Here is an 11730-nt window from a genome sequence, read left to right on the forward strand (position 1 = left end):
CCGTAGGTGCGTGGCTGTACGTGCGGGCCCATACGTGGTTGGCCGTACGTGCAAAAAAAAGGAAAATGAATTGTGACGACATAGCACCGTGTCCTGTCATTGGTTGATAAATAAATGGCCGTAACTTGGGATCCGCTTGTCCGATTAATATCAAACCTTGAAAAGGCATATCCTCGGTCCCCAGCGATATTCTTGGCAATTTTCAATCAGATCGGACCAGGGGTTGTCGAGAAATGGCGGTCGCAGACTCACACACACACATACAGACAGACACAGAGATTGCTGGAATTATAGATACTAGTGCGGGCCCGTAGGTGCGTGCCCGTAGGTGCGTGCCCGTAGGTGCGTGCCAGTATGTGCAGCTTCGTTCCTTTGCTTTCGTAAACGACGACTGGATTGGGGCATTTTTTCAATTAGATCGGACCAACCGTATCATAAATGGCCATAACTTTGGAAACACCTGGGAAACATACTCAGATCCCCAGTGTCAATTGTCATATCAAATGAAGAAGAATTGTGACGCTTCTCTCTCTCGCCCCCTCCTCTCTCGCCCCCTCCTCTCTCCCCTCTGTTGAATTGTGATGCCCCCTCTCTCTTGCCCCCCTCTCTCTTGCCCCCCTCTCTCTTGCCCCCCACTCTCGCCCCCTCTCTCGCCCCCTCTCTCGCCCCTCTCTCGCCCCTCTCTCGCCCCCTCTCTCGCCCCCTCTCTCGCCCCCTCTCTCGCCCCCTCTCTCGCCCCCTCTCTCGCCCCCTCTCTCGCCCCCTCTCTCGCCCCCTCTCTCGCCCCCTCTCTCGCCCCTCTCTCGCCCCTCTCTCGCCCCTCTCTCGCCCCTCTCTCGCCCCTCTCTCGCCCCTCTCTCGCCCCTCTCTCGCCCCTCTCTCGCCCCTCTCTCGCTCCTCTCTCACCCCTCTCTCTGTTAATGTATTCCCAAATGTCTACCAAGCATAACAATTAATTCAAACCTTGGGGAAAAAACAGCTTTCAAACCCTTGGGAAACAGCTGTTTCGCTTGGGAAAATTCAAACCTTGGGATTAATTAATAATTTGAACAATTAATTTAAACCTTGGGAAACACTTGGGAATCAGCTGAAACGGATGAAGAACGATATCAAACCTTGAAAAGGCACATACTCAGGTCCCCAGCGTCAATTGTGACGTCATACCAAACGACGAAGAAGAAGAAGAATTGTGACGTCAATCGTACAAATTTTTTTAAATAAATAAACATTAACTGTGACGTCATTCGTGATGTCATAGCACCGTGTCTTGTCATTGGTTGACAGATAAATGGCCGTAACTTGGGAACCGCTTATCCGATTAATATCAAACCTCAAAAAGGCACATCCGCGGGTCCCCAGCAATATTCCTGGCAAGTTTCAATCAGATCGGACCGTCAATCGTGCAAAAAATAATAATAATAATAAAAAATAAATAAACATTAATTGTGACGTCATTCGTGATGTCATAGCATCATGTCTTGTCATTGGTCGACAGATAAATGGCCGTATCTTGTGAACCACTCGTCCGATTGATATCAAACCTCGAAAAGGCACATCCGCGGGTCGCCGGCAATATTCCTTGCAAGTTTCAATCGTGTAAAAGAAATAATAAAAAAAATAAAAATAAATAAACAAGCAGTCATAGACTGGTACTTCCAAAATCGTCAACTTGACCTCTGACCTTGTCCAATAAAAGCTGTCTCTCGAGAAGGTAGCGACGCAAACCAGAAGTTCCTATGATGATTCTGTACCAAACCATCAAAAATCGAATGCTTTGGATGTTTGACCTCACTGTGACCTTGACCTTTGACCGATTTTGACCAAAATCTAATCAGCGCTAGCCACCACCGTCCTGAATCACGTGGTGTAATTTGACATTGGTAGCTTCTTCCGTTCTCGAGTTATCTGCACCAAACCATCAAAAATCGAATATTTGACCTCACTGTGACCTTGACCTTTGACCGATTTTGACCAAAATCTAATCAGCGCTTGCCATCACCCTCCTGAATCACGTGGTGTAATTTGACATTGGTAGCTTCTTCCGTTCTCGAGTTATCTGTACCAAACCATCAAAAATCGAATATTTGACCTCACTGTGACCTTGACCTTTGACTGATTTTGACCAAAATCTAATCAGCGCTTGCCATCACCCTCCTGAATCACGTGGTGTAATTTGACATTGGTAGCTTCTTCCGTTCTCGAGTTATCGTGCCTACAAGCAAACAAACAAACAAGCAGTCATAGACTGGTACTTACGAAATCGTCAACTTGACCTCTGACCTTGTCTAATAAAAGCTGTCTCTCGAGAAGGTTGCGACGCAAACCAGAAGTTTCTACGTTGATTCTGTACCAAACCATCAAAAATCGAATGTTTTGGATGTTTGACCTTACCGTGACCTTAACCTTTGACCGATTTTTACCAAAATCTAATCAGTGCTAGCCACCGCCCTCCTGAATCACGTGGTGTAATTTGACATTGGTAGCTTCTTCCGTTCTTGAGTTATCATTTTTTGGATGTTTGAGCTCACTGTGACCTTGACCTTTGACCGATTTCGACCAAAATCGAATCGGCACGAGCCATCACCCTCCTGAATCACGTGGTGTAATTTGACATTGGTAGCTTCTTCCGTTCTCGAGTTATCTGTACCAAACTATCAAAAATCGGATATTTGACCTCACTGTGACCTTGACCTTTGACCGATTTCGACCAAAATCAAATCAGCGCAAGCCATCACCTTCCTGAATCACGTGGTGTAATTTGACATTGGTAGCTTTTTCCGTTCTCGAGTTATCGTGCCTACAAACAAACAAACAAACAAACAAGCAGTCATAGACTGGTACTTACGAAATCGTCAACTTGACCTCTGACCTTGTCTAATAAAAGCAATCTCAAGAGAAGGTAGCGACGCAAACCAGAAGTTTCTACGATGATTCTGTACCAAACCATCAAAAGTCGAATGTTTTGGATGTTTGACCTCACTGTGACCTTGACCTTTGACCGATTTTGACCAAAATCTAATCAGCATGTGCCATCACCCTCCTGAATCACGTGGTGTAATTTGACATTGGTAGCTTCTTCCGTTCTCGAGTTATCGTGCCTACAAACAAACAAACAAACAAACAAACAGAAACGAAATCTTTAGATTTCGTAAGTAATAAACATTAATTGACGTCATTCGTGATGTCATAGCACCGTTGCCTGTCATTGGTCGACAGATAAATGGCCATAACTTGGGAACCGCTCGTCCGATTAATATCAAACCTTGAAAAGGCACATCCGCGGGGCCCCGGCAATATTCCTGGCAAGTTTCAATCAGATCGGATCGGCGGTCGTTGAGAAACTGCGGTCGCATACAGACATACAGACACACATACAGACAGACACACACACACAGACAGAGATTGCTGGAATTATATATATATATATATATATATATATATATATATATATATATATATATATATATATATATATATATATATATATATATATATATATATATATATATATATATAACACATGCTATGTTTTGACCATTGTCTACAAATGTCCATAGAGAACAGGATCATAGGGAAACAAGCATACATGTTAAAAATGAATAAATAAAAGAAGCTATTCCTTAGCTCCACCATGTTCCTTCGATTGGTGTTCAAAAGCCCAGGAAGAGCAACATTATGTGGATTTGAAATGGTGTTCGGTACGTGTGGGGACAGGACCTTAAAAAGGCAGTTGAAAACCTGTATCTCTGCAGCTCAATGATTGAGGCAAGAGCGATACCGATGATGTCGAGAGTTTGACATTCCATAAAATCAAGAAGCACTCTTGGTTGTACAGGTGCAAGAACTCTTTGTGGCTGACGGGAACGATCGACTGAAACTTTTGGTGCTGTACAGTGGGGAAGAAGATGAGGCGCTTGCGCGTGCAGCCTCTGGGGCTCTTGCCATGCTTACGGCAAGCCGCGTTGAACTCTGCACCAAAATGACCACTGTGGTACTTCACGTGCACACATCTCATTACTTTTGACCCCTCCCCCAAGTTTGTCATCCAATTGGAGTGTCTGACCCCATGTTTGAGACAGTTGGATTTGCCTGTGTTTATACGTAGAATGCCCTGTTCCCCCCGCGTTAAACCTTGTATTATTTTTCTTTGCAGACTACACAGTGGTTGGACATAGTGCAACGCCTGGCACTGCACCCTAATACCGATGTGCAGGTGCGTGGCCTGGCCATTGTGCTCAACCTGATGAATGCCGGTAAGGATCTGGCTGAATGTCTCGTAGCCAGCAATCTGGTTGAAATCCTGAGCCATTTAGCTCATCTGGACAGCTGCGATCCAGAGCGCAAGAGGGTGACGGATGCTGCGCAGGCCTGTCTATCCAAGGCGATGGACTACGGACTTATCAAACCTTACTCGTACAAGGATGGGTCTACTTTGCAAGACTAATGTGCTCATTCTCGTGGATGGCTATTAGGACTTTTCGTTCGGCCCGTATTATCCTCGCTGGCCTATGAACGAGAAAAAGCAGGCCTGCATTTAGCCTTTGCAGTTTTATTGTTCTTAATTGTCTTTCAACATTCCTTTTATTTAATTTCCTTTGTCTTATAAGCCTTTATTTGTACTTTCATGCATCATTTTATTGGACCAAATTTAAATACTTGCAAAAGTAATTCAAGGTTAGATCAAATGTCTTCTATATTTTCAAGGTTTGTGATTAAATCCAAAAACAAACAAATGAATATTCAGCATTTTGTCGATCTCCATCACCCTTCAATGCATGCCTTGGAAATAGTTGATCAGGCCATATTCTGGCTTACCTGCAACAGATAAACTTTGAAATCAACAATGAATCTCACCTGCTGTGAATTAAAATTTGAGCTGCAGCATTGCAGCATCTCTGGTTGTTTTTATACAAGGGCCAGAGCTGTATTGCTTGATCTGAGATTGATTTTGGCTGGCGGGAGAGCGCTCCCCTTTGAGCTGTCTCGCCTGGGATGGAATGTCAGCCCAGCTTTAAACTCTCATCGTGGTGTTTCACATGCAGGGTGAGGTATTCATGCGTGCACCGTCCATCGGATGGACGTTAAGCAAGACTTGTCCACCAGGACTGCTCGTTAAAGATGTCGGCTTTGTGGTTAGGTTGGTGGGCTTGGGATCCAAGGGTCCTGAGTTCAAATCCCGTTCAGCTGTTAAATTAATACCAGGTGGGGTTAACTCGGCCTGTCATCCTTCCGAGGTCGGCAAAATTAGTGCCGGCTTGCTGGTATACTGTGTCGGAGTGGCGACCCGTCCAGGATTGTGCCCAATAGCCAAGGAGACTGCTTAGGCAGCACCAACGCTCTGCACAGAGTATGGTCCCAATCTCCTCCTCCTCCTCCTTGGGATCCTCGGGTCCTGAGTTCAAGCCCCGTTGGCCGCTGAATTAACACCAGGGGGTTGACTCAGCCTGTCATCCTTCCGAGGTCGGCGAAATGAGTACCAGTGTAGCAGCCGAAAGGCTGCGCATGAAGGGAAGGGGTATTGACGGATTTATTAACCTCCGCCATCTTCGAAGATGGATGGAGGTTACTGTTTTCACCCCTTTCTGTTTGTTTGTTTGTTTGTTTGTTTGTTTGTGAACAGTATTATGGAAAAACTCCTCGATGGATTTCGACGAAACTTGGTGGGGGGGGGGGGGGGGTTAGGTATGGTGCAAGGATCATGCCATTAAATTTTGGACTTGGTCCCCCCCCCCCCAAAAAAAGAATTGTTAGAGAATTTTATTTTTGCATTTCTACATGTTTTAAGTGATTTCCAACCCCCCCAAAGTATTGTTTCCCCCCCAAAAAAATTTAGAGAAAATTTTTTTTGCATTTCTACATGTTTTAAGTGATTTCCAACCCCCCCCCCCAAAAAAAAAAAGTTGAGTAAAAAAAATTTTTTTTGCAACTTTTTTTCAACAAAATTTCGATTTCTTTTTTTTGCATTTCTGCATGTTTTAAGTGATTTCCAACCCCCCCCCCCCAAAAAAAAAATGTTGGAGAAAAGAACTGTAACTGTCAGCACTGTTGACTTCATATTTAATGAATAAGATATAAGGTTCACTTGAGTGACCCAGCAGTATTGGCGGCGGAGGTTTTGCACTCTCCCGAGTGCTCCCCCTCGTAAAATGCTGTTTTGGTGTGGTGCAGGCATGATGGGCCGAACGGCCTCCTGCGCAAAATTTCCTTGCAAAAAAAGATCCCACTGTGTCTTTCACCAAGAAGTGGCGAGCTATCGCCGGCATCTTCAACATAATTACAAATATTAAATTCCTGCCTCGAATGACTGCTGCAAAGCCCTTGACACACCACCCAACATAACCGTTGCCTCGAGCAACTATTGGGGATGCCCCTTTGTGGTGGTTGTAACTCCCAAAATAAGTCGGGGGTCAAATCATCCCCACTCTTCCCTGCTGCCCAGATTCGTCAATGCAGCCACGGTCAGAGCGCTGAATTGGTCCCCATGGATCGGCCCATTCCCTCCCGTTTCTCTCCTGGCATTGGCTTCACGAAGGCGGGGGTGCACCATCTTGGATGCGAGGGATCCCTGGGTCGTTCCTCCGTGCTGCGGGCCTGTTTGAGAGAAATGTGTGGTGCTATACAACAACCTTTTTCAAGCGACCGTTTAAGCAGCGCGGACACTCTGTCAATGTAAAGCACGCGACGTACATTTGATTGATCGATTTCTCGGATTCAGAATAACGTTTCGCAAGTTAACTTGCCCGACAAATTTGATCAAACCACATGAAGATATCATCCCCTTCACAGTCGATCAATTGTTCCTTGCGGCAGATTTGCGGAGAGAGGAAGAGAAAAAAAAAACCACGCGTGAGAAATGCATCCTCAGTTCCCTTTTATTCAACTTTGTAATGCAACAGACTTCTATGAATATAACACAAACACATGCTCTTTTCCTCTGCCTATTGTAATTAATCTTACATAAATTCACCGTGATCAAATACAAAAGAATACACGAGTATAGCTTTGGAAGCAGGTTTTGGAAGCGGAAGGCTAAATACAGCGGTTCTATATATTTCAAATGTTTTGTTTTTGTATTAATCTGAGGTTTGTCGAACGTTTTATACGTTTACGTGTGATGTGTGCCCTCAAATATTGAGTATATGCATTTTGAACACAAGTTTTGTTTTTAGTGATGCATCTCGTCAAGTGAAACCCGAACTCACTTCTTCTTCGGCTTTGTCTTCCTGACACTTGACTTGGGTTTTGCTGCTTTTTTGGTTGCAATTCTCTTTTTCAGAGATTTTGAAGGTTTGTTCGATTTCAGCTTCTTTGTCACCTGTTTCTTGGCAGGTGACTTGACCGCTTTGACTCTCTTCACGGCCTTTTTTGGTGTTTTAGCCTTATCCTTTTTGGGTTTCGCCACGCGCTTCATCTTTTTCGGTGCAAGTTGCTTGACCTTGGTTTTTGCCTTGCTGGCCGCTTTTTGGCGGGATGTACGTGCTTTCGGCTTTGACACGGTAGCTTTCTTCACCACCTTCTTCTTTAAGCTGATACGAGTGGTGCCGCCCAGGCGGAAGGAGCCGGAGACGCCGGTTCCAGTGGTGGGGATGATCGTGCCGTGATCTACAAGGCGCTTAAGCGCCAATTTCACTTGGCCGTCGGCTTTGTCTCCCACCTGGAGATGGAGGATGTGGATAAGTTAATTGTTAGGGAATGCAGAATATCCCTTTCAACACAGGACACTGTCACTACTCTGCTTGATCTTAGTGCATGGACTCTCAAACTGTTGTTATAACAACGCACCTTGTAATGCTCCTTAATGTATTTCTGGATAGCCTGGCGTGAGGCACCATTCCGGTCGCCAACTGCATCTATGGCGGTTTTGATCATCTCTGAATAGCGTGGGTGATCAGCAGCACCGTGGTTCTGGGGGAGGGACAGGCAAGGGGAGGGGAGTATCGTCAGCTTCATGGCTTTCAAGCGAGAGACGCCGTTCATCCAAAGAGCATCAACTTGATAAAACATCAAAAATGTGGTGCAACTTCCTGCCACCGGTCGTGGTTACCCGGATTCATTCCTTGTCACAATGCACGTCCGCGATCCAAATCCATCAATCCTCGGCCCACGCGGTTACTTTCTCCGATTAGGTTTCAGGTGCGAAGCCATCATCTGCTTTGAGAATACTTCCACCAAGATGATGTCAAATTTAGCACAACACCCCAACACACTAATCGGGGTCATGCTGATCCTCGTGTAGCGAGTCTCGATTGTAAATCGACCCAGAATCGTTTTTAATCATTTTTGTACCGGTTGGGCGTGCACGCAGACTGCAAGCAGAATCTGGGCTGAATCCTACGTGCAGACGCGATACCCGTGGAAGCTTAATGTGGTCCATTGAGTGGATTGTGGTTGCAATCCGCAAGCCGCGGAGTAACTCGATGAAATGAGGAATGAGCGATCAGAACGTTGCTCTTTATGTTTAATAGTTTTTTTTAATGTAAATAAGTCAAAGGTTGTAAAATAACTCTTTACAATTGAATGGGTTGCTTGGCAACGGCAAGAAGTGGAGTTTTCTTTCTTTTAAAAAATTATTGTTATTATTCCAGTTTTAAGTGGTGGAACAGGAACTTACAAACCGAAGTGGGAAAACAATGTCATATTCTTGTAAGCTCTCCGGCGTTGCACATTGTTAACAACTCGCTAAGTTAGCATCTTCCATTTTCGACGCTCTGATTGAACTTGGATTAGTAAGTAACGATTGATGTAATCAGCTGTAAGAGAGATAGATGACAAGCCGGGAAGCGACGATGACTGGCACTATTGAGGAAGCCCGACCGTAAACACCTATCTCTTCCGTCAAAATTGACCAAATCAAATCGGATTTTTTTTTATATGTTGTACTTATGGACAAAACGTACAGCTTCGAGGAAATGAAAGTGCGAGAAAAAAAAACGAGAAAAATAAATAAATAAATAAATAAATAGTTTAAATGGGCGCTCCTCCTCCCACAAGGGGCGTGGGACGCCCCTCATACAAAAAGACACAACTGGACCATGATATCTAGCTTGTGTCCAAGTTTCATCAAACGTCACGGAGCTATGCTCTGGAGAGAGTCACAGACAGACAAAGACACACAGACAACGAAAATAGTGGTCACTGCTGGCGCCCGCGAACCAATGAAGGTCGTATGTATGCCTTCCTGGGGAGACGATACGTGACGACAAAGCACGAATTCCATCTCTCCGAGCCCCTTTCCCAGACTCCGAGCCCCTTTCCCAGACTGTTCCGAAGGGGCGGGGCCGAGCAAGCCCCGCCCCACCGAGAGTCTCCACCCACATTCTTCAAAAGTTTCTTGGACGGCGGATTTCACTTTTACCACCACGGCCACACAAAAGGAGAGGTTAATAAAAAACTTTATCATTATTTTCTGGCACTCTCATCTGTATTTTGACGACGACGGACGGTCGTGCGTCTGCGTTCACCTTGCCCGGACAACTCCCCGTAGGTCGTTTTGGAAATGACACAAATCCAGACACTTGTCTAATAAAACCGCCACAAAACCGAGAAACGCCAACACCCCTTGAGGGGCAGTTTTGAGATTTTTTTGTTGTTTCCAAAGAATTTTTGCTTCAAATTCCATGAATTTGCAAAGTTTGGGATGTCGAGGCGACCGAGAAAGTAGGAAACATTTCTGTGAGTGAGTGAGTGGGTCGAAAGAGCTCGATCGGTACGATGTCACGTGACATCGTATCCGTGTGGGGGGGGGAAATAAAAAAATAAATAAATTTCAAGGTCATCTATTTATTACGTACGCAGATATGGTGTAATTCATGTTTTCTGCGCTTCTTCCCTCCCCTTCCCCCCCCCACACGCTCAAAGCATCCCACCGGCCGGCCGCACGCGTACGTACAAAGTAGATTTCCCGCCAACAAAGGTGTCCGTTACACTTTTTTTTTTTTTTTTAAACAACAAAAAAAAAAAACACTTTAATCCATCGTCGTAAGTGTAATTAAAATGGTGACAAAATGAACATATATTCCCGCGCATGCATTTTAAAATCTAATAATAGTAATAATAATGAGTGTAAGTAATTTGAAAGGTTAAACTAGTGAGGTTAGTCATGGTGCACGCCCGAATCCTTGAACCTGTCTTTTCCGCGTCTTTCCTGCAGCCGCAGCTCCACTCTCCGCCATGTCGTCGGTCAGGAGGAATCCGATTGGCTCCTTACAAGCGAGGCCACGCCCACCGACGAGCTGTCGACAGTGACGAGGAACCGATGCGTGCGTGCTGCTGCTGGGGGCGCGCGCGCGCGCGGGGGGGGCGGGGGTTCTCTATGAGTTGGAAAGGCGGACGTCGTTGGGGACAGGGTGCTCGGTCGACGGGCCGTGTGTTTCTTGCGGATCAAAACCCGCGCTCGTTTCTGTGCTTCGGGACTTCGGTTCGCGCCGGACGAGTGACCGGCGCTTCCGAGAGGCTTGGAGCGACGTGCCGGGCGACGCCCGGTCGGCGACGTCGCTTCCCGAGGCCTCACGACGCGTTTTAGCGCCGCTTGCCGTGCGTTCCGCGCAGGGAAAAGTGCGGTTTTCCCCGATATTCCGCGCACACCCGTGAGGTACGCACACTTTGGCCTCGCAGAGTGTGAACATGAACATCCCCCTCACGAACACCTTTGACGTGGTGCTTTTTGGTGTTTCCGTTCGCTCGTTACAGGCTCGAAAGCGCCGACAACTAGCACAGTCCGGGCTCGCCAATGTAAGCCGATGAAGAGCCGTGTAAACCGTGGCGATGGTCGCCGTGGAGGCACGGACAGAGGCTCGTGGGGTCTGTGGCTCGGGGTACGACCCTCGGGTCTATGACTCCGTCCCTGGACCCAAACGTGCCTTCAACAGGGGTTTTAACCGGCCCGAGGGGTCCGAGGGCTCGGGATTCATGTCGGGGCCACTCGGCATCTTGGTCATGGGATTAATGTACCGAGTTCGGGTCTTCATACTGGGATCTTGGCTCTCAGGCATGGTGCACTCACTCACTCACTCACTCACTCACTCACTCACTCACCCTCTCACTCACTCATCCTCTCACTCACTCACTCACCCTCTCACTCACTCACTCACTCACTCACTCACTCACCCTCTCACTCACTCACCCTCTCACTCACCCTCTCACTCACTCACTCACCCTCTCACTCACCCACTCACTCACTCACTCACTCACTCACTCACCCACTCACTCACCCACTCACTCACCCACTCACTCACCCACTCACTCACTCACTCACCCACTCACTCACCCACTCACTCACCCACTCACTCACTCACTCACCCACTCACTCACTCACTCACCCACTCACTCACCCACTCACTCACTCACTCACTCACCCACTCACTCACTCACTCACCCACTCACTCACTCACTCACCCACTCACTCACTCACCCACTCACTCACCCACTCACTCACCCACTCACCCACTCACTCACTCCCACTCACTCACACCCTCTCACTCACATCCTCTCTCTCACACCCTCTCTCTCACATCCTCTCTCACACCCTCTCTTTCACACCCTCTCTTTCACACCCTCTCTCTCACACCCTCTCTCTCACACCCTCTCTTTCACACCCTCTCTTTCACACCCTCTCTCTCACACCCTCTCTCTCACACCCTCTCTCTCACACCCTCTCTCTCACACCCTCTCTCTCACACCCTCTCTCTCACACCCTCTCTCTCACACCCTCTCTCTCACACCCTCTCTCTC

The 11730-nt window shown here is 46.9% G+C and overlaps 4 protein-coding genes across 14 annotated transcripts in view; 3 read left to right on the plus strand and 1 right to left on the minus strand.

Moving 5' to 3' along the window:
- Nucleotides 1-5307, plus strand: part of LOC147020966 (protein unc-45 homolog B-like) — a 50531-nt gene extending 45224 nt beyond the window's left edge. For all 7 annotated transcript variants that reach the window (XM_085890713.1, XM_085890712.1, XM_085890716.1 and 4 more), the window contains 2 exons: nucleotides 3836-3991; nucleotides 4154-5307. In XM_085890713.1, coding sequence (XP_085746839.1) covers nucleotides 3836-3991; nucleotides 4154-4444 — 447 coding nt within the window. In that variant the 3' untranslated portion in view covers nucleotides 4445-5307. The remainder of the gene's footprint in view (nucleotides 1-3835; nucleotides 3992-4153) is intronic.
- A 1547-nt stretch (nucleotides 5308-6854) lies between these two features.
- H1-0 (H1.0 linker histone) lies at nucleotides 6855-10277 on the minus strand. The gene is made up of 3 exons (XM_085890727.1): nucleotides 10125-10277; nucleotides 7783-7905; nucleotides 6855-7654 (listed from the first exon to the last, which is right to left on the minus strand). The coding sequence occupies exons 1-3, from the start codon at nucleotides 10170-10172 to the stop codon at nucleotides 7199-7201; spliced, it is 627 nt and encodes a 208-aa protein (XP_085746853.1). The 5' UTR covers nucleotides 10173-10277; the 3' UTR covers nucleotides 6855-7198.
- The window catches only part of HPDL (4-hydroxyphenylpyruvate dioxygenase like), a 69090-nt gene continuing 67637 nt past the window's right edge, over nucleotides 10278-11730 (plus strand). For 3 of the 5 annotated variants that reach the window (XM_085890724.1, XM_085890720.1, XM_085890725.1), the window contains exon 1: nucleotides 10278-10591. The gene's annotated coding sequence lies outside the window, so the exon portion shown is untranslated. Of the gene's footprint in view, nucleotides 10592-10767; nucleotides 10988-11730 lie in introns of those variants that run through there. The other 2 variants (XM_085890721.1, XM_085890722.1) reach the window with 2 other exon arrangements.
- Nucleotides 10765-11730, plus strand: part of LOC147020969 (uncharacterized) — a 1899-nt gene continuing 933 nt past the window's right edge. The window contains exon 1 of the mRNA XM_085893547.1: nucleotides 10765-11730. This exon is cut by the window's right edge and continues 290 nt beyond it. Coding sequence (XP_085749673.1) covers nucleotides 10765-11730 — 966 coding nt within the window.

Source organism: Eptatretus burgeri, chromosome 8 (genome assembly GCF_056783735.1).
Source record: "Eptatretus burgeri isolate ZD-2024b chromosome 8, Ebu_testis_v1, whole genome shotgun sequence".
Classification (NCBI taxonomy): Eukaryota; Metazoa; Chordata; class Myxini; order Myxiniformes; family Myxinidae; genus Eptatretus; species Eptatretus burgeri.

Coding starts and splice junctions, on each gene's coding strand:
- H1-0 (XM_085890727.1), bottom strand. CDS start 10,172: ATGGCGGAGAGTGGAGCTGCGGCTGCAGGAAAGACGCGGAAAAGACAG. Junction 7,906..10,124: donor GAAAGACGCGGAAAAGACAG/GTTCAAGGATTC, acceptor TCCCTCCCCCAG/AACCACGGTGCTGCTGATCA. Junction 7,655..7,782: donor ACATTAAGGAGCATTACAAG/GTGCGTTGTTAT, acceptor CTCCATCTCCAG/GTGGGAGACAAAGCCGACGG.